The 26,458-nt window shown below is 52.5% G+C and overlaps 1 protein-coding gene across 1 annotated transcript; it reads left to right on the forward strand.

Annotated features, from left to right (window-relative positions):
• The first annotated feature begins 2,286 nt into the window (after window positions 1-2,286).
• On the forward strand, window positions 2,287-25,618 carry LOC125465381 (UDP-N-acetylhexosamine pyrophosphorylase-like protein 1). Its single transcript, XM_059638187.1, has 9 exons — window positions 2,287-2,659; window positions 10,404-10,608; window positions 10,914-11,089; window positions 14,702-14,874; window positions 15,459-15,652; window positions 17,655-17,795; window positions 21,263-21,451; window positions 23,312-23,378; window positions 24,320-25,618. The coding sequence occupies exons 1-9, from the start codon at window positions 2,365-2,367 to the stop codon at window positions 24,407-24,409; spliced, it is 1,530 nt and encodes a 509-aa protein (XP_059494170.1). The 5' UTR covers window positions 2,287-2,364; the 3' UTR covers window positions 24,410-25,618.
• The last annotated feature ends 840 nt before the right edge of the window (window positions 25,619-26,458 follow it).

Here is a 26,458-nt window from a genome sequence, read left to right on the forward strand (position 1 = left end):
GGAAGACAGTAGAGCAACAATGGCAGGAGTTGCTGGGTGTAAGTGAGGACACAGTACAGAGGTTCATCCCAAAGAAAAGAAAGATTATCCGGGGTGGGATTAGACAGCCATGGCTGACAAAGGAAGTCAGGAAATATATCAAAGAAAAAGAGACAGCCTATAAAGTGGCCAAGAGCACTGGGAAATTAGAAGATTGGGAAGGCTACAAAAACAATCAGAGGATAACAAAGAGAGAAATAATGAAGGAGAGGATCAAATATGAAGGTAGGCTAGCTAGTAATATTAGAAATGGTAATAAAAAGCCTCTTTCAATACATAAGAAACAAACGAGAGGTAAAAGTAGATATTGGGCCGCTCCAAATTGATGCTGGAAGGCTAGTAATGGGAGATAAGGAAATAGCTGAAGAACTTAACAAGTACTTTGTGTCAGTCTTCACAGTGGAAGACATGAGTAGTATGCCAACAATTAGGGAGAGCCAGGGGGCAGAGTTGAGTATGGTAGCTATTACAAAAGAGAAAGTGCTAGAAATGCTAAAAGGTCTAAAAATTGATAAATCTCCTGGCCCCGATGGGCTACGTCCTAGAGTTCTGAGGGAGGTGCTAAGGAAACAGCAGAGGCTTTGGATGTGATCTTTCAAAAGTCACTGGAGTCAGGACAAGTCCCAGATGTTTGGAAAATCACTGTTGTAACCCCCTTGTTTAAGAAAGGATCAAGGCAAAAGATGGAAAATTATAGGCCGATTAGCCTAACCTCGGTAGTTGGTAAAATTGTAGAATCCATTGTCAAGGATGGGATTTCTAAATTCTTGGAAGTGCAGGGTCAGATTAGAACAAGTCAGCATGGATTTAGTAAGGGGAGGTCGTGCCTGACAAAGCTGTTAGAATTCTTTGAAGATGTAACAAGTATGTTAGACCAGGGAAACCCAGTAGATGTTATCTATCTAGACTTCCAAAAGGCCTTTGATAGGGTGCCTCACGGGAGGCTGCTGAGCAAGGTGAGGGCCCATGGTGTTCAAGGTGAGCTACTGGCTCGGATTGAGGATTGGCTGTCCGACAGAAGGCAGAGAGTTGGGATAAAAGGCTCTTTTTCGGAATGGCAACTGTGACGAGTGGTGTCCCGCAGGGTTCAATGACTTGGATGAAGGGACTGGGGGCATTCTGGCTAAGTTTGCCGATGATACAAAGATAGGTGGACAGGCAGGTAGTACTGAAGAGGTGGGGAAGCTGCAGCAAGATTTAGACAGTTTTGGAGAGTGGTCCAGGAAATGGCTGATGAAATTCAATGTGAGTAAATGTGAGGTTTTGCACTTTGGAAAAAAGAATACAGGCATGGAATATTTTGTAAATGGTGAGAAAATTCGCAAATCAGAAGTACAAAGGGATCTGGGAGTGTTGGTCCAGGATTCTCTAAAAGTTAACTTGCAGGTAGAGTCTGTGATTAGGAAAGCGAATGTAATGTTGTCGTTTATCTCAAGTGGGTTCGAATATACAAGCAGTGATATGCTTCTGAGACTTTATAAAGCTCTAGTTAGGCCCCATTTAGAATACTGTGTCCAATTTTGAGCCCCACACCTCAGGAAGGACATACTGGCCCTGGAGCGTGTCCAGCGGAGATTCACACGGATGATCCCTGGAATGGTAGGTTAACATACGATGAATGGCTAAGGATCCTCGGATTGTACTCATTAGAGTTTAGAAGGTTGAGGGGAGATCATTAGAAACTTACAAGATAATGTATGGCTTAGAAGGGGTGGACGCTAGGAAGTTGTTTCCGTCAGGCGGGGAGACTAGGACCCGTGGGCACAGCCTTAAAATTAGAGGGGGTAAATTTAAAACGGAAATGAGACGACATTTCTTCAGCCAGAGAGTGGTGGGCTTGTGGAATTCATTGCCGCAGAGTGCAGTGGAGGCCGGGACGTTAGATGCCTTCAGGCAGAGATCGACAAATTCTTGATCTCAGAAGGAATGAAGGGCCACGGGGAGAGCGCAGGGAAGTGGAGTTGAAATGCCCATCAGCCATGATTTAAATGGCGGCGTGGACTTGATGGGCCGAATGGCCTTCCTTCCACTCCTATGTCTCATGGTCTAATAACCCCTTCGCCCCAGATGATTACCCCCTCCCTGTGTCACTAACCCACCAACGCCCCCGGGTTATTACCCCCCCTAGGTTATTAGGCCCCTCTCTGGGTTACTAACCCATCCCCCCCGGGTTATTAGCCCCTTCCCCCGGTCTCTGTCCCCTCCCCCCGGAGCCGGGATGGAGGCGGGGCCTGCCCGTGTTCCCCGGGGGTGTGGACCCTCCTCCCGAGCCCCGGGGCCGCCCTCCCGCTCCCAGTGCCCGCAGTGCGCGCCTGGGCCTCGGGGATGTTACTGCCGTCTGCCCCCGATGTCCGGGAGCTCCTGGCCCGGGCCGGCCAGCCGGAGGTGCTGCGGTTCTGGGAGCAGCTGACGGCCGAGGAGCGGCGGCTGCTGGAGGCCGCGGTGAAGCAGCTGGAGCCGGGCCCGCTCCGGGCCCACTGTCAGGAGGCGGCTACGGCCCGGCACCGGGAACAACAAGCTGCTCCAAACACCCACCGGCACATGCAGCCCCTTCCCGGGGAAGTGACCGGCAGCTCGGCCCGGGCTGAGCCCCAGAGCCTGAGGGGCTGGAGGGAGCGCGGTGAGGGGCCGGGGGACGGTGCTTGGGGGCGGGGGAAGGTGATTGGGGGGGGGGAGTGAGCGGCCGGGGGGAGGTGATGGGGGGTGGGGGGTGAGCGGCCGGGGGGGTGAGCGGCCGGGGGGAGGTGATGGGGGGGGGGGGGGGGAGGTGATGGGGGGGGGGGGGGGAGGTGATGGGGGGGGGGGGGGGTGAGCGGCCGGGGGGAGGTGATGGGGGGGGGGGGGGTGAGCGGCCGGGGGGAGGTGATGGGGGGGGGGGGGGGGGTGAGCGGCCGGGGGGAGGTGATGGGGGGGGGGGGGGGGGGGGGTGAGCGGCCGGGGGGAGGTGATGGGGGGGGGGGGGGGGGTGAGCGGCCGGGGGGAGGTGATGGGGGGGGGGGGGGGGGGTGAGCGGCCGGGGGGAGGTGATGGGGGGGGGGGGGGGGGGGTGAGCGGCGGGGGAGGTGATGGGGGGGGGGGGGGGGGGGGGTGAGCGGCCGGGGGGGGGGGGGGGGGGTGAGCGGCCGGGGGGAGGTGATGGGGGGGGGGGGGGGGGGGTGAGCGGCCGGGGGGAGGTGATGGGGGGGGGGGGGAGGTGATGGGGGGGGGGGGTGAGCGGCCGGGGGGAGGTGATGGGGGGGGGGGGGGGGTGAGCGGCCGGGGGGAGGTGATGGGGGGGGGGGGGGGGGTGAGCGGCCGGGGGGAGGTGATGGGGGGGGGGGGTGAGCGGCCGGGGGGAGGTGATGGGGGGGGGGGGGGGGTGAGCGGCCGGGGGGAGGTGATGGGGGGGGGGGGGGGGGTGAGCGGCCGGGGGGAGGTGATGGGGGGGGGGGGGGGTGAGCGGCCGGGGGAGGTGATGGGGGGGGGGGAGGTGATGGGGGGGGGGGGTGAGCGGCCGGGGGGAGGTGATGGGGGGGGGGGGGGGGGTGAGCGGCCGGGGGGAGGTGATGGGGGGGGGGGGGGGGGTGAGCGGCCGGGGGGAGGTGATGGGGGGGGGGGGTGAGCGGCCGGGGGGAGGTGATGGGGGGGGGGGGGGGTGAGCGGCCGGGGGGAGGTGATGGGGGGGGGGGGGGGGGTGAGCGGCCGGGGGGAGGTGATGGGGGGGGGGGGGTGAGCGGCCGGGGGGAGGTGATGGGGGGGGGGGGAGGTGATGGGGGGGGGGGGTGAGCGGCCGGGGGAGGTGATGGGGGGGGGGGGGGGGTGAGCGGCCGGGGGGAGGTGATGGGGGGGGGGGGGGTGAGCGGCCGGGGGGAGGTGATGGGGGGGGGGGGGGTGAGCGGGCCGGGGGGAGGTGATGGGGGGGGGGGGGGTGAGCGGCCGGGGGGGAGGTGATGGGGGGGGGGGGGGTGAGCGGCCGGGGGGAGGTGATGGGGGGGGGGGGGAGGTGATGGGGGGGGGGGGTGAGCGGCCGGGGGGAGGTGTGATGGGGGGGGGGGGGGGGTGAGCGGCCGGGGGGAGGTGATGGGGGGGGGGGGGGTGAGCGGCCGGGGGAGGTGATGGGGGGGGGGGGGGGGGTGAGCGGCCGGGGGGAGGTGATGGGGGGGGGGGGGGTGAGCGGCCGGGGGGAGGTGATGGGGGGGGGGGGAGGTGATGGGGGGGGGGGGTGAGCGGCCGGGGGGAGGTGATGGGGGGGGGGGGGGGGGGGGTGAGCGGCCGGGGGGAGGTGATGGGGGGGGGGGGGGTGAGCGGCCGGGGGGAGGTGATGGGGGGGGGGGGGTGAGCGGCCGGGGGGAGGTGATGGGGGGGGGGGGTGAGCGGCCGGGGGGAGGTGATGGGGGGGGGGGGGTGAGCGGCCGGGGGGAGGTGATGGGGGGGGGGGGGAGGTGATGGGGGGGGGGGGGGTGAGCGGCCGGGGGGAGGTGATGGGGGGGGGGGGGGGGTGAGCGGCCGGGGGGAGGTGATGGGGGGGGGGGGGTGAGCGGCCGGGGGGAGGTGATGGGGGGGGGGGGTGAGCGGCCGGGGGGAGGTGATGGGGGGGGGGGGGGGGTGAGCGGCCGGGGGGAGGTGATGGGGGGGGGGGGGGGGGGGGTGAGCGGCCGGGGGGAGGTGATGGGGGGGGGGGGGGGGGGGGGTGAGCGGCCGGGGGGAGGTGATGGGGGGGGGGGGGGGGGGGTGAGCGGCCGGGGGGAGGTGATGGGGGGGGGGGGGGGGGGGGGGTGAGCGGCCGGGGGGAGGTGATGGGGGGGGGGGGGGGGGGGGGTGAGCGGCCGGGGGGAGGTGATGGGGGGGGGGGGGGGGGGGGGTGAGCGGCCGGGGGGAGGTGATGGGGGGGGGGGGGGGGGGGTGAGCGGCCGGGGGGAGGTGATGGGGGGGGGGGGGGGGGGGTGAGCGGCCGGGGGGAGGTGATGGGGGGGGGGGGGGGGGGGGTGAGCGGCCGGGGGGAGGTGATGGGGGGGGGGGGGGGGGGGGTGAGCGGCCGGGGGAGGTGATGGGGGGGGGGGGGGGGGGGTGAGCGGCCGGGGGGAGGTGATGGGGGGGGGGGGGGGGGGGTGAGCGGCCGGGGGGGAGGTGATTGGGGGGGGGGGGGGGGGGGTGAGCGGCCGGGGGGAGGTGATGGGGGGGGGGGGGGGGGGTGAGCGGCCGGGGGGAGGTGATGGGGGGGGGGGGGGGGGGTGAGCGGCCGGGGGGAGGTGATGGGGGGGGGGGGGGGGGGGTGAGCGGCCGGGGGGAGGTGATGGGGGGGGGGGGGGGGGGTGAGCGGCCGGGGGGAGGTGATGGGGGGGGGGGGGGGGGTGAGCGGCCGGGGGGAGGTGATGGGGGGGGGGGGGGGGTGAGCGGCCGGGGGGAGGTGATGGGGGGGGGGGGGTGAGCGGCCGGGGGGAGGTGATGGGGGGGGGGGGTGAGCGGCCGGGGGGAGGTGATGGGGGGGGGGGGGAGGTGATGGGGGGGGGGGGGTGAGCGGCCGGGGGGAGGTGATGGGGGGGGGGGGGGGGTGAGCGGCCGGGGGGAGGTGATGGGGGGGGGGGGGGGGGGTGAGCGGCCGGGGGGAGGTGATGGGGGGGGGGGGGAGGTGATGGGGGGGGGGGGTGAGCGGCCGGGGGGAGGTGATGGGGTGGGGGGGGGGGGTGAGCGGCCGGGGGGAGGTGATGGGGGGGGGGGGGGGGGTGAGCGGCCGGGGGGAGGTGATGGGGGGGGGGGGGGGGTGAGCGGCCGGGGGGAGGTGATGGGGGGGGGGGGGGGGGTGAGCGGCCGGGGGGAGGTGATGGGGGGGGGGGGGGGGTGAGCGGCCGGGGGGAGGTGATGGGGGGGGGGGTGAGCGGCCGGGGGGAGGTGATGGGGGGGGGGGGGGGGTGAGCGGCCGGGGGGAGGTGATGGGGGGGGGGGGGAGGTGATGGGGGGGGGGGGGTGAGCGGCCGGGGGGAGGTGATGGGGGGGGGGGGGGGTGAGCGGCCGGGGGGAGGTGATGGGGGGGGGGGGGAGGTGCCCGGGGGGAGGTGATGGGGGGGGAGGTGATGGGGGGGGGGGGGGTGAGTGGGGGGGGGGGTGAGCGGCCGGGGGGGGTGCCCGGGGGGCTTTGGTGGGGGTGGGGTGAGCGGCTGGGGGCATGGGTTGAGGGGCTGGGGGTCGGAGTGGGGGGGCAGGTTAAGGGTGGTGAGTAGGCAGTGGGAGGGTGAGGGGTAGGTTGAGCGGCTGGGGGGGGTTGCAGGTTGAGGGGGTGGGGAGGTTAAGGGTGGTGAGGGTGTGAGGGACTGTGGGATGTTGTGGGGTGGTGGGGAACGGGGAGGGTGTGGAGTGGTATGAAGGGTAGTGAGGGAGTGAGGGGGAAGGGTTTGGAAGGGGATTGGGCATGGGTGCTTGGGAAGAAGAAGAGTTGGAATTGAATGAGGGGTAGGGGAGGGATGGGTTTGGGAAGGGGGAGGGAATGGAAGGGGGTAAAGATTTGGTGGGAGTGGTTGGGAAGGGTTGAGGGGGCAGGGGATGGAAGGGATTAAGGGGTGGTGGCGCAAAGGGGTGGGGATCGTGTGGCGTGAGGGGTGAGAAAGAGGTGATGGGAAGGGTGATGGCGAGAATGCACTGAGACGGGGGTAACATGGGGTAATAGGAAGGGTGGCTGGGGAAAATGGTGGAGGAGGAAAGGGGGGAGGTGAGATAATGATGAGTGTGACAGATTAATGTGATGGTTGAAGCCAGTACGATTTCTTGTAAGTGAAGGGGGTAAAGGGTAGAAGGTGTCAGGGAGTGTCATAAAGTGTGGGGGAGTTTCAGGGAGTGGGGCAAATGGTACAGGATGTCAGGGAGAGGGGTAATGACTAGGGGAGTGTCAGGAGGTGGGGAATTGGGGAGAAGATGCAGAAGATGTAGGTGACAGTCGGGTTGTCGGGAGAGAAAAGGGATTACACGGAGGCTGTTGGGGTGAGGTTGGGGGGCAGAGGACCGTGGGCTTTCAGAGAGAGTTGTGGATTTAATCGACAGGGGTGTGCGATTGTGAAATATTCAGTTGTGAAGTGGATCTAGTAACAGCACTGTGTTTCCACAAGACTGGTTTCTGTGGTTGAAACAGGACTGAGTGCTCACTGTGTGATGTTCTCGTGACTGGTGAAACAGGACTGAGTGTTCACTGTGTGATGTTCTCCTAACTGTGAGAAGTCAACAGGAAACTGGTCCATTCCACCACATTACGTGGATCTTGCGCAGGCTGCCTGAGAGTGGCTGCTCACCCAGGAATGCGCTCTCTCTTAGCCTGGCTGTTGCTTCTGTCAAAGCTGAGCATTCAGCACAAATCCACTCTCAATATCCCCCCAACCCCCACAATCAGCTTTGACATGCATGACTGCCTGGCTCAGCTACAGTAGGATTGATTCCTGCCCAGGTACTGAATTAATAAACAGGGTTTGAAAGTTGGCTGTTTGCAGCTTTTCAGCTTTATTACCAAACTTGCTTCTGACAGAAAGATCCAATCCCCATAACATTGTGCAAAAAGGCATTTCCTTTCATAACAAGTCACCCAGTAAAAATGCTGTCTTCAGATTTCCTTGTCAAAACTTTCCACTGTTTTGAACTCCTCTACCAGATTTTCTCTGATAGAATTATGACCATAAGACATAGGAGTGGAAGTAAGGCCATTCGGCCCATCAAGTCCACGCCGCCATTTAAATCATGGCGGATGGGCATTTCAACTCTACTTCCCTGCACCCTCCCCGTAGCCCTTGATTCCTTTTGAGATCAAAAATTTGTCAATCTCTGCCTTGAAGGCATCCAACGTCCCGGCCTCCACTGCACTGTGTGGCAATGAATTCCACAAGCCCACCACTGAAGAAATGTCGTCTCATTTCCATTTTAAATTTACCCCCTCTAATTTTAAGGCTGTGCCCACGGTTCCTAGTCTCCCCGCCTGACAGAAACAACTTCCTAGCATCCACCCCTTCTAAACCATACATTATCTTGTAAGTTTCTATTACATCTACCCTCAACCTTCTAAACTCTAACGAGTACAATCCCAGGATCCTTAGCCGTTCATCATACGTTAAACCTACCATTCCAGGGATCATCTGTGTGAATCCTCGCTGGACACACTCCAGGGCTATTATGTCCTTCCTGAGGTGTGGGGCCCAAAATTGGACACAGTATTCTAAATGGGGCCTAACTAGAGCCTTATAAAGCCTCAGAAGCACATCGCTGCTTTGTTATGTAATTCTTTTTAGTCTTTTTTTTAAGTCTCTACCACCCTATCCTGAACTTTTAAACATTCACTAGCTGAACCCAAGAAGCCTGTATCCTACTTATTTTCTTTTTCATTTATGGGTTGTGAGCACTGCTGATAGGATCAGCTATTTAGTTTCAAGTCGGGATGGTGACTGACTGTGGTGGGCAACTTGCCTGTGATGATGTTCCCATGTGTCTGCTGTCCTTGTTCTTCTAGATGGTTCTGGCCATGCTTTTGGAAGTTGCTGTTGGAAGAGCACGGTGAGGGGAGCCTCGGTTCTACATGCGTCGGTGGTGGAGGAAGTGGATGTGGTACCAATCAAGCTGGCTATTTTGACCTTGATGGTGTCAAGCTTCATAGAATCCCTACAGTGTGGCCCAACAAGTCCACACCAACCCTCAGAGCATCCCACCCAGACCCATCCCCCTTTAATCCCTTCTAATCCAGGCATCCCTTGAACACTATGGGGGCAATTTAGCGTGGCCAATCCACCTAACCTGCACATCTTTGGACTGTGGGAGGAAACCGAAATACCTGAAGGAAACCCATGCAGAAACGGGGAGAATGTGCAAACTCCACACGGACAGTCGCCCAAGGGTGGAATCAAACCCAGGTCTCTGGCGCTGTGAGGCAGCAGTGCTAACCACTGAGCCACCATGCTGCTGGTACACATCTTGAGTGTTGTTGGGACTGCACCCAACCAGGCAAGTGGGAAGTATTCCATCCCACTCCTGACTTGTGCATTGTAGACGGTGGATGGCTTTGAGAGTCTGTAATCGTAGACTTCCTACAGTGCGGAAGTTGCCATTTGGTCCATTGAATCTGCGCTCATCCTCTGAAGAACATCCCACCCAGACCTAGCCCCCAACCCTCTCCTGGTAACCAGCTATTTACCATGGCTAATCCACCTATCCTGCACAGGGATGTTACTGCAGATTTTCCGCTTCTATGTTGTTCTGTACTAACTGTATTTATACGTATAGTCCAGTTTAGACTCTGGTCACTGGTTGTCATTGTCGGCAATCCCTCATCAACGAGTATGATTATCCACCAAGAGATCTTTCATATTGGTCATGGGATCCATGGGTCCTAGTGCGGCTGATGATCTAATTGTTGAGCTGCAACTCCATCCACATATTTGGCAGGTGTTTCCAGGAGACGGAATTAGCCCTTGGCTTTGAGATCATTATCATTCCTTTCCCCGGTTCCTTTTCTGTGCTCCCTCTTGCCGCCGGGTATTCTCAAAGAATTGTGTCCCTTTGTACAGGAGTTTCTTCCAAATCAGTTTCTTCTGAACTGGGGTCTACCATGTGTTGATGTCTATGTTGCATTTTTTTGAGGGAAGCCTTTGGGGTTCTTTGAAACACTTCCTTTGTCTTCCTCTCGTTGAAGTGCTTTCCTTGAGCTGGGCGAGAATGATTTGTTTCGGTAGTCAAAAAACAGAAATCCTAAGCATGTAGCATGTCCTGTGGAGTTGGTTTTGAATGACCCTGGCCTCGATGCTGATGCATTTGACTGCTTCAGGGGTGCTGCTGTTAAGATACCTGTCTTCACAGCTGATGCAGAGAGCCCATCTCGAACAGTGTTGATAACAAAGTGTGGAGCTGGATGAACACAGCAGGCCAAGCAGCATCTCAGGAGAAAAAAGCTGACGTTTTGGGCCTAGACACTTGCCAAAAATAAAATTCTGTCCAATTAACTATTCAATTCCAGGCTGTCAGTGGAAACCAGTACTGGAAACAAGATAGGTCTGTCACTGTGCAACTCTGGGGTGGAGTACTGGTGGGGATGGGTCTGTCACTGTGCAACTCTGGGGTGGAGTACCGGCGGGGACGGGTCTGTCACTGTGCAACTCTGGGGTGGAGTACCAACGGGGACGGGTCTGTCACTGTGCAACTCTGGGGTGGAGTACCGGCGGGGACGGGTCTGTCACTGTGCAACTCTGGGGTGGAGTACCAGCGGGGACGGGTCTGTCACTGTGCAACTCTGGGGTGGAGTACCGGCGGGGACGGGTCTGTCACTGTGTCACTTGGAAATGTGTATCTTGACCAGTGGTTCTAGCTGGTCTTTCCTGTCATGTATATTTCTGACTATGACTTTATGTCTTTGAATTACTTCTCAGGTTTCCATGAGATCTCTGAAAGCCGTGTGGCTGTTCTTCTCTTGGCTGGAGGACAGGGCACACGTCTGGGTGTGCCATACCCAAAGGGAATGTATGATGTTGGGCTGCCGAGTGGCAAAACCCTTTACCAAATCCAAGCAGAGCGGATTCGCAAAGTACAGCAGCTCGCTGAGGAAAGGCTAGGCAAGAAATGTGTTGTCCCTTGGTGAGTGTCTGTTTGCTCAGTGGAAAACACAGAATGGTTACTGTATAATTGACTTGTTATTCTTGTCTTGTGCAAGTCCAAGTACCCGATACAGAGGGTAATATTATTTTTTACCGCACCTCCTATTAAAGGATCTAGTTAGAAGGACCAAAACTACAAAGTAGCCCCAAGAAAATGTTAAGTGGAGGGTGCGGAAGCGTTTTGATCGCTGCTGGGTATTTGTAAGAAGATCATAACATTGAGGAAGCCACAGGTAGCTCGCTGCCTGGTCAGTGATTTCTCTCTGTCTTCTCTGTAATCTCCAGGTACATCATGACCAGTGAATTCACATTGGAACCCACACAGAAGTTCTTCGCTCAGCATAACTACTTTGGTCTGGTCAAGTCCAACGTTGTCATGTTTGAACAGCAGATGTTACCAGCTGTCGACTTCAATGGGAGGATCATTCTGGAACAGAAGGGCAAGATTGCCATGGCACCAGGTTGATTCATTTGTTTTCAGATCCCTTCAGTTATGTCTCCCCTGCCTATCCCCATTGGCTCAGCTGTCTGGGCCTGAGCAGGACAAGGGCTGGAGCACTAGGCACTCCATACTGCTCAGTGTTCAGATCAACACAGCCGGTCAGCAAACCCCACCGCCACTCCCCCCACCCCCGCCACCGCCACCGCCACCTTCCCACTCTACCCCCCCAACAACAACTTCCCACTCAACCGCCCCCCCCCCCCCCCCCTCTCTCCCCGGACAACTTCCCACTCGTCGGACACTCTCACCCATTCCACTGCAGCCAGACCTTACAGCACTGCTGCATTGCACACCCTCTGCTTTCAGTGCTGCAGACATTATAATCTCATTGAGACATCACAGTGCAGATCGAGTCCATTCAGCCCATCGAGCACAAGCAGCAATGCCATCTTCTAGCATTCTTGAGGGGAGGGAAATTGTCAAAACTCAGGTTTGAAGAGGCTGTTAATCGAGCTTCCCTGTTCCATAAATGACCGTAAAGATGTAAATATGCATTAAACTGGATTAGATACGGAGTAAAGCTTTTCCACAGTATTCTCATCAAACCCTACCGGGAGAGGGACAGCACGGGGTTAGATACAAAGTGAAGCTCCCTCTGCACTGTCCCCTATCAAAACTTTTCCAGGTGGGACAGAATGAGTTAGATGTAGAGTAAAGCCTCCTGTACACTGACACCCCCACCCCTCCCAAACACTCCCAGGGACAGGGTTAGGTACAGAGTAAAGATTCCACCTCAAGGAGCGATTGTGACAGTTCCACTGCTGCTGATGGGGAAGAATCCTCTCAACTGAAGAAAAAAAGTGCACAGAATTAGAGAGAGGCTCATGATGAGGTTTTGAACTGGTTCTGTGATGAGAGATTGCAGGGGGCTACTGGATAGGCATGTGCTGGGATGAGACAAGTGTCCCCAGGAATTCCTACTGAGCATTAGCTTTTCTCCACATTTTCCAACGGCATTTTTACAGAAATGGAGCTAACCAGTGGTATGATGATGGAGATATGGTCATTGGAGCTGAGGGAGCAGGAAGGTGAAGAGGAGCTGATTGTGACAATGGGAACTTCAGATGCTGGAGAATCCAAGATAATAAAGTGTGAAGCTGGATGAACACAGCAGGCCAAGCAGCATCTCAGGAGCACAAAAGCTGACGTTTTGGGCCTAGACTGATGAAGGGTCTAGGCCCGAAACGTCAGCTTTTGTGCTCCTGAGATGCTGCTTGGCCTGCTGTGTTCATCCAGCTTCACACTTTATTATCGAGGAGCTGATTGTGGGTGTATTTTCTTTCAGTGTTATTGTCCATCGTTAATTTCCCCTGAACTAAGTGGCTGCTCTGTCACTTCAGAGGGCAGTTAGAGCCAACCACATTATCTGGATTCACATGTAGGCCAGACTGGGTAAGGACCGCAGATTCCTTTCCCTGAAGGACATGGCCAGATGAGTTTGTAAATTGTCTCAGAATTGAATTTCAGTTCCATCAAGTACACCCGAACCTCATGATCCCAAGTTAGGGACAATACAGGCACATCAGTCCCTTCCTGTGCAAAACAGTGGCACATAGAAATCAATGTGGGCAATTCTGACATCGAATCATGGAATATTTACAACACGTAAGGACGGCTGTTGGCTCATTATTTTCTTGCGGAAGTGAAAAGAATCCGTTCACCTGGTGTCCCTCCCATTTTCTCCCAGAACCCTGAATGTTCTTCCTTCTCAAATAACAATACATTCCCCTTGATTGAACCTGACCCCACCACATTCTCAGGCAGTGTGTTCCAAACCTGATCAACTCGCTGTGTGAAAAAGTTTCACCTCATACCTCCATTGCTTCCTTTACCAATCACCTTAAAACTGTGCTTTCTGGTTCTCAATTCTACCATCATTGGGAACCGTTTCTGTCTATCCAGCCTGTCCAATCCCCACATGATTTTGAACACCTCCATCAAATCTCCCCCCATCCCACTCTTCCCAAGGACAGTCCCAGCCTGTCTGCACAGCTTGCTCCAGAATATTTTCTGCACTCTTTCTAATGCCTTCAATATTCTTCCTAGAACTGTCCACAATACTACAGCTGAGCCTGAACCCATGGTCTGTACAAGTTTTTCTTCACCACTTTGGTCGTGAACACTCTGCCCCTATCGATAAAAGCAGAATAGTAAGAACTGTCGATGATGGAGTCAGAGATAACAGTGTGGAGCTGGAGGAACACAGCAGGCCAGGCAGCATCAGAGGAGCAGGAAAGTTCATGCTTCTGGTCAGGACAAAAGCGAGATGCTTAGTTTTATTAACCCCTCATATCAAACTATCCTGCCGCCTTCAGTATTTTTATGTGTATGTGCACCTAATTTTCTCTGCTCATGTACCCCCTTTAGATACATTCGGCAGCTTCATTTTATTCTCTTTCTGCTCCCCTCCTGTGAAAATGTATCAGTTCACATTTCTCTGCATTAAATTTCATCTCTTACCCATTAACCCATTCACTAACCTGTCTGTGTCCTTTTAAATCTCTGCATTGCCGTCCTCTCCGTTCATAATACTTGCCAGTAGAATATTTTAGGATTCCTCTTGTGGTTCACTGCTATTCTCTTCTGTTACATTCTGTTTGTTTCTCTCAATTTTCCTCTAAAATATCTAAGTTCAGCCTGAGTCTTGGTTGTATTGTCCACCTGACATCCATCATAATTCAGTTCCAGTCTTGCCTGATTTCCTCTAATTCTAATTTACTGGGTCAGAGCCATTCTTATCCATTAGGCTAGTGCTTTCTATTCAATTGTTCTTACTTATGAATTGTTTTCTTGACCTTTCCCATTGCCTTTCAAACTTTGAAATATAATAATCCTGTCTTCAGTCCAAGAACCAGGTTAATGACCTGAAACATACTGCTGTAGAAAATTTCCCTGATATACATCAGGAATTCTTGCCTCTCATTGACCTCTACACTGCTGCTATATCTGTATTCAGGTAATTACAGTGAGGGAGTTCAGGGTTATTGGGGGAAAGGCAGGAAAATGAGTTAGGATTATCAGATCAGCCATGATGGAACAGACTTGATGGGCTGAATGGCCTTCATATGGTACCTATATCTCATGGTTTCCTATTGTAACTGTGGTAGGATTTGGGCACTTAGAGGTAATTTCCTTGCAAATTTATTCCTCCTGTATTCTTCCCGTTGTTGGTGTCCTATAGACTGCATCGAGGAATGTAAATGCTTCTTAATATGTAATTATTCCCTAACACCAGCCCCACCGAATGGATTCTGTCCTTCGGCCCTCCGTAATGTCCTCTTTCTCCGGCACCATGATTCTGTCCTTAATATCTCCACCCCCCTTGCTGCTTCTGCATCCAATCACGTCATTAGAACTGCAACAAAATCAATTCGTCAGTGTTTTTGAAAAGGCAAGAGAGACTATCCACAGGTGAGGAAATTGTTATGCTCTGCCCCTGAACTTTCCCCCCAATTCCCGAGGGATCACCCCTGTTCCTGAAGGTGCTCCCCCATTCCGAAGGTCTCTTCCTATCCTCCCCGCTGCTAATGGTTTTCTGGTTACTCAGCGTGCTGTGTTTGTTGTGTGACAGATGGAAATGGCGGGCTGTATCGAGCTCTGACAAACAACAGGATTCTGGAGGATATGGACCGGCGAGGAATCTGCTTTGTCCATGTGTACTGTGTGGACAATATCCTGGTGAAAATGGCAGACCCAGTCTTCATTGGATTCTGTGTGGAGAAGGGAGCAGATTGTGGGGCAAAGGTCAGCCACTCACATTTTACCCCCACTGCCTGCTGTCCTGGGTGTTCAGGCCACGCAGGGAGCTGGGCGATTACACACCCCTTGCATCTGCCCCCCACAGCCTGGATTGCTTCTCCTCCCTGAACCCAGCCTGCTTAATTCCAAAAGACTACAAAGTGATTGAATTGGAATCAGCCCTGGATGCGATGCCCCCTACAGTGGAATAGTACAATAGCTTGAGCGTGGTTTTGGTGAGGTAAATCCTTATCACTGTGTCCCCTCACTATGGGAAGTGGGTGAGCTTAGCTGGTGAAGCTCATGGTGGTGTTGGGACTGTCTGCGTCTCTCTGACGCAGCACTAGAGACTTTGCTCGTGCTGATAGAAAACTCACTGTATTTACTGTCAGAGCAAATGCCACCTCACCAAGTGGCATCTGCCTGAGAGCTTTCCATTCCCAACTGCCCTCTGAGGCTGCCGTTGTGCGGAGAAGTTTGTAATGTCTGAGCTGAGAACTGCCGTCTGGGACGGGAGTCACCAAGACCTCTGATTTGGGCACTGACCCAGGAGGATTGCGGCGTCACCTTGTTGCTCCTTGTGTCTGCAGGTTGTTGAGAAAGCTTACCCCACAGAGCCGGTCGGGGTGGTGTGTCTTGTAGACGGAATCTATCAGGTTGTGGAGTACAGTGAGGTCAGCCAGGAGACTGTGGAGCAGAGGAACCCTGATGGCAGACTCACCTTCAACGCTGGCAATATCTGCAACCACTTCTTCACAGTGGACTTCCTCAAATCAGTGACAGAGTAAGACTCCAGATTTGCTTGGTATGCCTGTGGATATATACACCATGCCCTGGCCTATGTCTTTGCTGATGTAATGGTTCAGCCTCCCTGGTAACATCCTTCTCTACCTGGTTTCATCAGACCTATCCCCTCCCTCTCAAGCTAACTGTCCTAAATCCCCATTTGTCCTCACAAATACCCACCACCTCCCTAGTCCTCCCTTCCCCTCGACATAGAAGTGTAGAAAATAAGTTGTAGGCCATTTGGCCCATCGAGCCTGCTTGAGCATTCAGATTGATCATGGCCTCTTATCCAACTCAGTACTCTTCCTCGCTTGGTCCCAAACTCTTCGATCCCTGTAGCCCTAAGAACTATATTTTAACTCCTTCTTAGAAACATTCAATGTTTTAACCATAACTGTTTTTTTGTGGGAGAGAATTCCACAGGCTCACCATTCTGTAGGTGAAGGTCTTCATCTCAGTCCTAAATGGTCTGCTGCGTGTCCTTAAACTGTGACCCCCAGGTCATCGGGACCCCCCTGTCTAGTCCTGTTTAAATTTTCTTTGTTTCTGTATGATCCCCCACAACCTCTAGTGAATATTGTCATAAACAACCCATCTGTTTTTATATGTCAGTCCCATCCCAGAATCAGTTTGGTAAGCCATTGCTACATCCCGCCTATAGCCAGTTTATCCGCCCGCAGACAAGGAGACCAAAACTGCACACAACACCCGCTTGTGGTCTCACCAAGTCCTGTATAATTGCTGGAAGATACCCCTGCTAGTGCACGCAAATCCTTTCACTATAAAGACCAATGTAACTTTACTAAGTCTTTGAATATGTTATTATGTCTCAAATCCAAGTGAACATTTTCTGCTGCTTCTCAGTGTGTCTCCTTTCCTGTTACTCTGTTTGATAACGTGATTTCCTGCAATGCATTTTCCATCCTGCCGCAGTATCAAGCCAGCTCTCATGGTGGTGTGGTGTGGTGTGGGGGTCTGCCCTCCCTGTTGCCCACACTTGCCAAGCCAGTTGTCAGCAAAGAATGACTTACTGTAGCCCCTCTTTCTGTGGGCCCATCACCAGAATTTATCCCTGACGTCAGTGCCCCTCCTTACCGCCCCTTTGCAGTGTTACTCGACAGCTCCGGCATTCTAGCCATTATCCTCATTTTAAAGTTGGGAGTGACCTTTACCCTCTGCTTTTAACCTGCATGCACAATTTTCTATTCTTCACATTTACCTTATCAGTTAGTTTCTGACTATCTGCTTTACATGTTGCTGTAAGGTCATTGTCACCAGTAGATAAGATTGTTCTTATAAGAACATTTGTGCACTTGGTAACCGGTCTAATATCTTTCAGTACAAGGTTCATTGCTGCACCTGGTATGCGACTCAATAAACCAGGGCATGTTTCCATCTTAGCCTCAGCTCAGTTTTATATCCACGCAAAAAGCATGCAGGGACCTGCTGTAAATGTTTGATTCTTTTTATTGTCTGCGCGATGTGGGAAACGCTAAAATTTCCCGTCCCTAACTGCCCTCAAGAACATAGTCACGAGCTCTTATTGCTGTCTGCCTGGCACCAAATGCCCATCCCTCAGGAGCTGTTCATGCCCTTGTCACCCCTGATCAGTTGCTGGTGGTGGTGTTAATTTCGGTGAAATCCGAAAGAACTGCGGATGCTGTAAATCAGGAACATGAAAAGAAGTTCCTGGAAAAGCTCAGCAGGTTTGGCAGCATCTGTGAAGAAATAAAATCAGAGTTAAAGTTTTGGGTTGAGTGACCCTGCTGAGGACCTTTTGCACAGTGAGTTGTTGTGGTTTGGAATATGGGAGCCTGGAGGGTGGTGGAAGCAGATTCAGTGGGAACTTTCAAAGGGGAATGAGATAAAGAGTTAAGAATTGCTGTGTGAGAAGGGCATGAGGTGGCACTAATTGGCTGGTTCTTTCAAAGGGCTAGCTCAGATATGATGGGCTTTCTGGCCTACTGTGCAGTGTGTTACACTCTCTCTATTCCTTGCAGGGAGTTTGAACCTCAGCTGAAGCGTCACATAGCTGTAAAGAAGATTCCCTACGTTGATGAGCAAGGGAACGCTGTGAGACCAGAGGTGCCCAATGGCATCAAGATGGAGAAGTTTGTTTTTGATGTTTTCCAGTTTTCCAAGTGAGTACGGTGAGCGATAGGGTAACTGCTTGAGTCTCTGTTTATCTACATTTGCCTTCCATCATGTGGGTTTCCTCCAATGATGGCTATCCTGAGCTGTTTGGGCTGTTTATGGTCTTTTCCCATCCTTCAACTGAACCAACTGCACGCCATCCCAGAACCTTACACACAACACTCCTAAACTCTCAAACAACCACACAGCCCTGAAAGCTTCTCTTTCCTCCACTATCACCTGCTAGGCCAGCATCTCTAATTGACTTGGAGAAGCTGATAAAATGATGAGGGTCGTAGATAAGGCGAATAACAAAGGCCTTATTCTAGGGTAGTTCAAAACTAGGGGGAGTATCTTTAAGATGAGAGGAGAAAGGTTTCAAAGGGAGCCAGTGCGGCAACTTTTTCACCCAGAGGGTGGTTCGTGTAGAGTCATACAGCACGGAAACAGATCCTTTGGTCCAACCTGTCCACGCCAACCTGATATTCTAAACTAATCTCATCCCTGTTGCCAAAGTTTGACCCACATTCCTCTAAACCCTGTTCACCATCCAGATGTCTTTTAAATGTTGCGATTGTACCACCCGCCACCATTTCCTCTGGCAGCTCATTCCATACGCTCACCACCCTCTGTCTGAAAAATCTGCCTCTAAGGTCCCTTTTAAATCTTTTCCATCTCATCTCAAACCTACGCCCCTCTAGTTATGTACTCCCCTACCCTGGGAAAAAGACCTTGGCTATTCACCCTATCCAATTATGGAATGACCTGCCAGAGGGAGTGTTAGACACAGAGACCTTTACAACATTTCTAAGACATTTTGTCAGGTATGTGAATAGGAGAAGACTAGAGGGGTTATGGACCAAATGCAGGCAAGTGGGACTAAAGGTTTACTTTGGGGAATTTGGTCGGTATGGACAAGTTGGACTGAAAGGTCTGTTTCGGTGCTGTGAGACACTATGTATAATTGGTGCAGTCCTTGGAACGTGGAGACGCTCACAGTGATGTTAGGTTAGATTTCCCCACAGTGTGGAAACAGGCCCTTCAGCCCAACAAGTCCACGCTGCCCCTTGGAGCATGCCACCCGGACCCGCCCCCCTATAACCCACTCACCCCTGAACACTATGGGCAATTTAGCATGGCCAATCCACCCTAACCTGCACATCTTTGGACTGTGGGAGGAAACCGGAGCACCCGGAGGAAACCCACGCAGACACAGGGAGAATGTGCAGACTTCACACAGACAGTTACTAGAGGCTGGAATCAAACCTGGGTCCCTTGTGCTGTGAGGCTGCAGTGCTAACCACTGAGCCACCGTGCCACCCCTAGGAAATGTAAAAGAGTGAGTTAGTGAGGGAGTTCGATGGTCTGAAGAGAGAAAGCATTTCACCTGTTTCAGCCTGATGACGTTTGGTCTGAGTTGGAAGTACTTGAAGTTGTAACACCTTTTAAGTGAATATAGGGTCTTGGGAAATGTGGGGAAGACATACGAACAAAAGCTGGATGGCAGGAGAGAGTAAATGAAAGCCAAGTGAGGGTGGAACATAATAAAAGGTGGTAATTGCATGTGGAAGAAAATAGAGGGATCCAGAGGAGTAGGAACTAGCAACAACTGAGTAGAGGACCAGGAGAGAAATATAGAACTATAATAAAGAGGAGCAGAAGACTCCCAGTGCCTTGGAAATGTTCAGCAATCCAGGTTCTCCTCCAGAGACCCCAAACACAGGTAACTCCTCCTGTTCCAGTAATTCCAAGGGCATCTATTACCTCATCCTCTTCGGGATCCTGAGGTCAGATCGCTCTCATTCTCAGAACCCCTGAGTCAGGTAACTCCCTTTTTCCCTCAGTCCTCAGAGACCGTAATACAGAATCATCAAATCCCGACAGCGCCGGAAGATGCTACGCTGACTCCCCAAAAATCATCCCTCCCAGGCTCCTACTGTATCCTCTTGTTTAAACATTTACATCCCTGGGCAATTTAGCATGGCCAGTCCACCTATCTTTGGACTGTGGGAGGAAACTGGAGCGCCTAGAGCAAACCCACGCAAACACTAGGAGAACGTGCAAACCGCACACAGACTGTCGCCAGAGGGTGAAGTTGAACCCGGTTCCGTGGCGCTGTGAAGCAGCAGTGCTAATCGGTGAGCCAGTGTTGTCTGTAGGGGCATAGTTTTTGAAATCCCCTGTCTACAAGGACTCCCATTGCTGTAGAGTCTCAGCTGGTACTGAATCCTGGTGGACTCAATGGTAGGTTTGAAATTGTGATGCGGAGGTGCCGGTGTTGGACTGGGGTGGACAAGGTCAGAAATCACGCAACACCAGGTTATAGTCCAAGGGGGAATTCTCCCCCTTTGAAAACACAAGCTTTCGGAGCCTTGCTCCTCCAAGTGTTAGTGAGAGAGGTGGTATCAGACACAGAATTTATAAGTAAAAGACAAAGGGCCACACAACTGATAGGGGTGCATTAAACAAACCTAAGATGCTGTTAAATCATTATTCAGTTAGAAGTTTTAATTGATTAGTAGGTATATGTAAATCCCTGAATTCCTTTCAACTCACTGTCCTAAGACAACTAAAGGTTTTATCAGTATAAGGAAGGGACGACATTTTAGGTCAGACAATGCATGATAGCTGTGAGGCCTTGTTTACAATCTGTTTGTATTTTGGCTTTGGAGTCAGATTAGTTTTATTTCTGAAGTAGGAATTTATAAAATGCCACATTGACTGACTGTAAATTGTGTGCTTTTCAATTAAACTAGAAAGTATCTGCAAATATAAATTCACCCCATGGATGCACGTGTCTGTGTCTGTGTGTGTGTATTTGAGAGAGTAAGAGGAAGGGGAAGAGACAGTGTGTCTGTGTGGCTGCAGTGAACTGAGCAGAGTTTGAAGAAGGATAAGCTCCTTGCTGAAGGAGCTCCTTACGAGGAGCACTCAGCATTGAGTGAGTGCTGCTTACTACTCCTGGGTCCTGTGCCTTGGAAATGCTGGCTTGTGTGGGAGCAGCTGACCAGGAACCACTCTGAGATTCTGAAAGGTGTCATTGTGTGCAGGAGTCAAAAAGAATGCCCACTGTTTCCATTGGTTAAACCCATGCCTTGCCCACTGTTTCCATTGGTTAAACCCATGCCCTGCCCACTGTTTCCATTGGTTAAACCCATGCCCTGCCCACTGTTTCCATTGGTTAAACCCATGCCCTGCCCACTGTTTCCATTGGTTAATGTTACCCCCCTGCTATCTGTTTGGTTTAGTTAATGTTACTTCCTGCCCTCTGTATCCATTAATTAACCTTTCGCCCTGCCCTCTGTATCCATTGGGGTTAATATGATGCCTTGTTCCCTAATACTGAAGAACTTTCTGAAGAAGGGTCTAGGCCTGAAACGTCAGCTTTTGTGCTCCTCTGATGCTGCTTGGCCTGCTGTGTTCATCCAGCTCCACACCTTGTTGTCCCTAATACTGTTGATGTGTTTCTGTGCAGGAAGTTTGTTGTGTTCGAGGTTTTGAGGGAGGATGAATTCTCCCCTCTGAAGAATGCAGACAGTGCTGGGAGTAAAGATACCCCATCAACAGCACGCAGGGCCCTGCTATGGCAGCACTATCGCTGGGCATTGCAAGCCGGAGCCCACTTCCTGGATTCCAACAACATGCGGATCCCCCATCTCACCCGGTAAGTCTCAGTCATGTGGAAGCTGGCTGTTTGGTCTGTCTGTTCCATGCCAACCAAGTTTCCCAAACTAAACGAGGCCCATTTGCTTGTGTTTGATCGATGTCCCTGTAAATCTTTCCTATTCATGTGCGTATCCAGATGTTTTTTTAAATGTTGTAACTCTACCTGCATTTACCACTTGCTCTCACTAAAACTAACTGCCTTTCTGCTTGGCTAATGGATGTTGCTGTCAACGCAGTAATGAAAGAGGTTGAAGTACATTTTTATAGCACCTTTTACTACTTCAGTCCTGCCCAAACTGCTTACTCATCAATAATCCACTTTTGAAGTGTAGCTATTGCTGTAAATTAGAAATGTGGCAGCCAAATGGAACACAGCAAGAACACACAAACTGACTGACAAGCAGCTTTGTGACATGAGGATGGTCATGGCATAAATGTTGCTCAAGACACCAAGACTAATTCCCTGCTTTCTTTCAAAAGCAGTTTCTTTTTAGAAATCTTATTTATCCATGGGATGTTGGCACCACTTGATAGGCCAGCATTTGCCATTCCCTAATTGCCCACGAAATGGGTTGCTTGCTAAATCATGTCGGGGAACATTAAGAGCCAACCGTGTTGCTAACTGGAGTCACATGAGGGGCAGACTGGGTAAGGATGACAGATTTCCCTGCTTAGTAACCCAGATGGGTTTTTGCAACAATTAGTAATTGTTCCATGTTCAGCATTTTAACAAAAGGCCTGAGGGACTCTGGCTGAGAGTGGTCAGCTGAGATTTTCACAGATCATAGAACCCCTACAGTGTGGAAACAGGCCCTTCAGCCTGACAAGTCCTCACCGACCTTGGAGCATCCCACCCAGACCCATTCCCTTTATGACCCACCTAAGCTACACATCCCTGAACACTATGGGCAATTTAGCATGGCCAGTCCACCTAACCTGCACATCTTTGGACAGTGGGAGGAAACCGGAGCACCCGGAGGAAACCCACACAGATACAGGGAGAATGTGCAAACTCCACACAGACAGTCGCCCGAGGCAGGAATCGAACCCGGGTCCCTGGTGCTGTGAGGCTGCAGTGCTAACCACTGAGCCACTGTTTTGTCTGTTAATAATCAGACATGTTGGTTAGGGGGAAACAATTACCTGATGGACCAAGATTAGAGGCAACAGGCTTTCCCTCTTTATTTTCTCATGGGATTGGGTATCACTGGCAAGACTGATATTTATTGTCCATCCGTAATTGCTCTCGATCGGAGGGGATTGCAAGGCTGTTTTGGGGCCAGTTGGAAATTAGCCATATTGCTGTGGGTCTGGAGTCACGTGTAGGCCAGACCAGGTAAGGCTGGCAGGTTTCCATCCAGTAGAATAAGAATATCCTTCATTCTCATGTGTATGCAATATAAAATACAATGAAAAGTGTGCACCGTCGCTATACAGAGGTGCCATTCATATTAACTTAGAATTGAAAAATAACATAACTTAAATGGAGTCCAACTTTCCCAATGTGCCTGAAGGACATTAGTGAACCAGATAGGTTTTCACAACAAACAACAGTGGCTTCACGGTTACCGTTACTGAGGTGAGCTTCAATTTCCAGATCAATTCATTAATTTAAATTCCATAGCTGCTGTGGTGCGATTTGAACCCACTTCACAGTTCAGTCCCCTGGGCCTCTGATCTGTGTGTCCCGTGCCTGATAGAGAGGGCCTTGATTTGGAGGATTTACATGGAGGGTGCAAACAGAAGTGAAGATTTTGTATTTAGTGGAGTGGCTATACCCAGAATGGAGAATTCAATAAAGCATGGAGAGTTGGCAGGTGAACAATGCTCTTCCTGAAACTCTTGTGTATTCCTGCAGGCACCAGGAGGCTGAGGAACCACCTGCAGTTTGTGAGATCTCTGCATTGGTCTCTTGTGAAGGAGAGGTAGGTGACTGGGTGAATCATGGTGATTTAATCAGGGACACATGAAGTCAGTGGCCCCAACGTCCAGCTTCCCCCACGGCCCACTCTGGGTTTGAGAGTCGCACCTTCTACACATTTGTACTACCTGACCCCCAGCTAAAAGCAAATAACCTCGACACGAGCACACAGTGAATAATTAGAAATCTTGGAGATGATACTAATAGACAATGAGAAGGAGCTCAGAAAGGTGGTGAAACTGGCAGAAATACGACACATGAAATTTAATGGCAAGAAGTGAGAAATGATTCATCTGGGAGGAGGAAAGCTCAGAAACATTACAAAGTAAGTGATAAAGCAGAGTGCAGACGTAGCATGTGTACACATTCACAAAGTATACATTCATTAATACAGACACTGAGTACAAAAGCAAGGAAGTGGACTGAAGCTTAGATAAGCACAGTTAGGCGCCAGTCTTGATTGAGTGATGAAGAAATGTCTCACTTGCTGAAGAATCGAGAACCTAAAGAAGTAGGAGCTGACATGAGGAAGGAACTTTTTCATGATTGTGATGATTTATGGTGACCCAGAACAAACTGCCTGAAAGGAAGGCAGCAGATTCAATGAGAACCTTCAAAAAGGAAATAGTATTTGAAAGTTGCTACACTCTCAGATAAGAGCAGGACAATGGGAAGAATTGGACAGCTTTATTATAAAAGACTGAACGGCCGCCTGTGCTGTATTATTGCATGGCTTCATGGTGCTGGTCAGTCCAGCTCTATGTAAAGCTCATGCTTTACCTCATCTGCATCTTTTCAGCGAATGATGAAAGGGCAGGCTATCAAGGGTGGCTTCAGGCTGAGGTACAGCAAGACGATAAAAGCTGGATTTGATCCCTTAGAGGTCCATGTGCCCTTGTTGATGCATACACAAGCTGATCTGATGTTAGTTTGTTTTGGTTGCAGGGTTTGGAGGAATATCTGAAGGATCGGGAGTTCCGTTCTCCATTGCTTTTAACTGAGGAAGCACTGACTGCACTGGGACAGTGCCAGTGATGGCCTGTGTGAGTGAAGGAAGCTCATTGCCAAGGAAGGACTTTCTATCGAGAACTGGATCAAGTGCCTTAATTTTTATACTGTTGATTCATAAAACTAATTCCTGATTTTTACTCAGTGGTTTGACTGAGCAGCTGGGGTTTTATCCATTACTGGAGGCTGGGTGTTCCCTGGGTCGAGATAACATCTAGAACCTTGCCCTGGAGAGGACCGACACAGCACAGCTACTGTCTCTCACAGACTGCATTGAACCTGTATTTACAGGGCCATGGCTGGTCAATGGGACACCTCACTCTGCTAAACCCCCAGTCAGGGGGCAGTGGGACACCACACCACACTAATATCCCAATCGGGGGCAGTGGGACATGTCACTGTAATAACACCCCCCCCCAAGTCAGGGGGCAGTGAGACGTGTCACCCTGCGAAACCCCCCTCCTGGGGTCAGTGAAAACCTCACTCTGCTAGACACCATCCAGATCAAAGAAGAGTTATTGTGGTTTACACCCCAAACTTAAGCAGCAGGAACACTACGTGGGAATGTGATCCCCTGAGCCTGCCCCTCCAATCCTGGCTGGTTTTCCCCCTCAGTCCCCATCCCCCTTGGGAGTTTAAAACAGGATTGATCGCTACCTTTGACGTAGTTCATCTTCTCTGAAAGAGTGACACAAAGATTCATCGTACAGTGGAGAAATTCATCGTCTTCAGTGTTGAGCCTTCACTCCCCACGCTGTATCCTGAGATGATCTCTGTGGTACAAGCTGTCCCAAGTGGAGGAGACAGCCACCACATCAAGTCCCCTCAGCAAAAGATGTGTGTCAATGTGACCACCTCCCTACCCCCCAGGTCAGCTCTGGCTGATGAGCTCCATTTCTATAAATCTATCTATTTGCAAACTGAGTGAAAAGGAGGCACCATGGTAACAGGGAGAGAGAGAGACCATGTTTCACCAGAGACACTACCAGCCACTGAGATACCGTGTGCCTTAGACATTGCTGCTGCTGTTGGACGTTATTTCAGATTTCACTCCGGGGACTAGCACTGATCCTGCCTGCCGACTTTCTAATCTCTTGAATGGTCACCATTCTGAGATGCTAGCGTTGGATGGCCTGAGGGTGGGACACTCCAGTTTTTACTGTTTGTCTCCTACGCCCAATATGTACTACTTCAAATCAGATAACCTCAATTATTTGAATAAAAAGTCTTATTTCAGGCCTAGCCCATGATCTCAGCCCTCACCTTCACGCCATTGTCCATTTTGAGGCCAGTGCCTTTTTCCTCTTTCAGCCAGTGACAGCTCTTTGCCTAGCCCAGTAGTGTCTGAAGGTCCCAACCCAAAACGTCAACTTTCCTGCTCCTCTGATATTGCCTGACCTGCTATGCTGTGTTGTCTCTGAAACCAACATCTGCAGTTCTTGCTATATCTGAAGCATCTATGCCCCTGCTTTGGCATTTCAAATCCCCAGTAGGAGGGGAGAGCAGAAGCATGGAGACAGGGTGAGGGCACACTTTCACACGCCATTGACAGTCAATCGTTGGCCCTCACATCAGCCACCCATAAGGTCAGCCTTACGTCATGAATGTCCTGCAGACAGTTTACAGAGCTCCATGAATACATAGAACCCAGAGTGAAATTCACTGATAGATCCCCATGCTGACCCACTCCTTGTAGTAATGGATGGGGACAGCATTGAGTAAGGTACATTCTGTATCTAACCCTGTGCTGTACCTGTCTTGGGAGCTTTTGATGGGGACAGAGAGAGAGCTTTATTTTCAGTTTAAAAGAGTGGAGGGAGCTTTGAATGAAGAGCTGGAGAGTGCAGAAGGGCATGCTAGGGGCAGCACCAGACATACCTGGAAATGAGGTGCCAACTGAGACTACTTGCATGCCAGCAATAAGCAGCAAGTATCTCGGGTTGTAGGTGTTGAGGTCAGTCGGCTTGCCGAGCTGGTTTGTTGTTCTGCAAATGTTTAGTTACTGTGCTGGGTAACATCCTCAATGTAGCCTCTGTTGAAGCGTCAGTCTGTTTTCCCGCCTGGTTTTTAAACTCT

Source organism: Stegostoma tigrinum, chromosome 29 (genome assembly GCF_030684315.1).
Source record: "Stegostoma tigrinum isolate sSteTig4 chromosome 29, sSteTig4.hap1, whole genome shotgun sequence".
Classification (NCBI taxonomy): Eukaryota; Metazoa; Chordata; class Chondrichthyes; order Orectolobiformes; family Stegostomatidae; genus Stegostoma; species Stegostoma tigrinum.

Excerpts from the sequence above, each read along its gene's own strand:
- LOC125465381 (XM_059638187.1), top strand. The coding sequence starts at position 2,365 with ATGTTACTGCCGTCTGCCCCCGATGTCCGGGAGCTCCTGGCCCGGGCC. Across the intron at positions 17,796-21,262 it reads GATGTTTTCCAGTTTTCCAA|GAAGTTTGTTGTGTTCGAGG; the intron begins GTGAGTACGGTG and ends GTTTCTGTGCAG. Across the intron at positions 23,379-24,319 it reads TGGTCTCTTGTGAAGGAGAG|GGTTTGGAGGAATATCTGAA; the intron begins GTAGGTGACTGG and ends TTTTGGTTGCAG.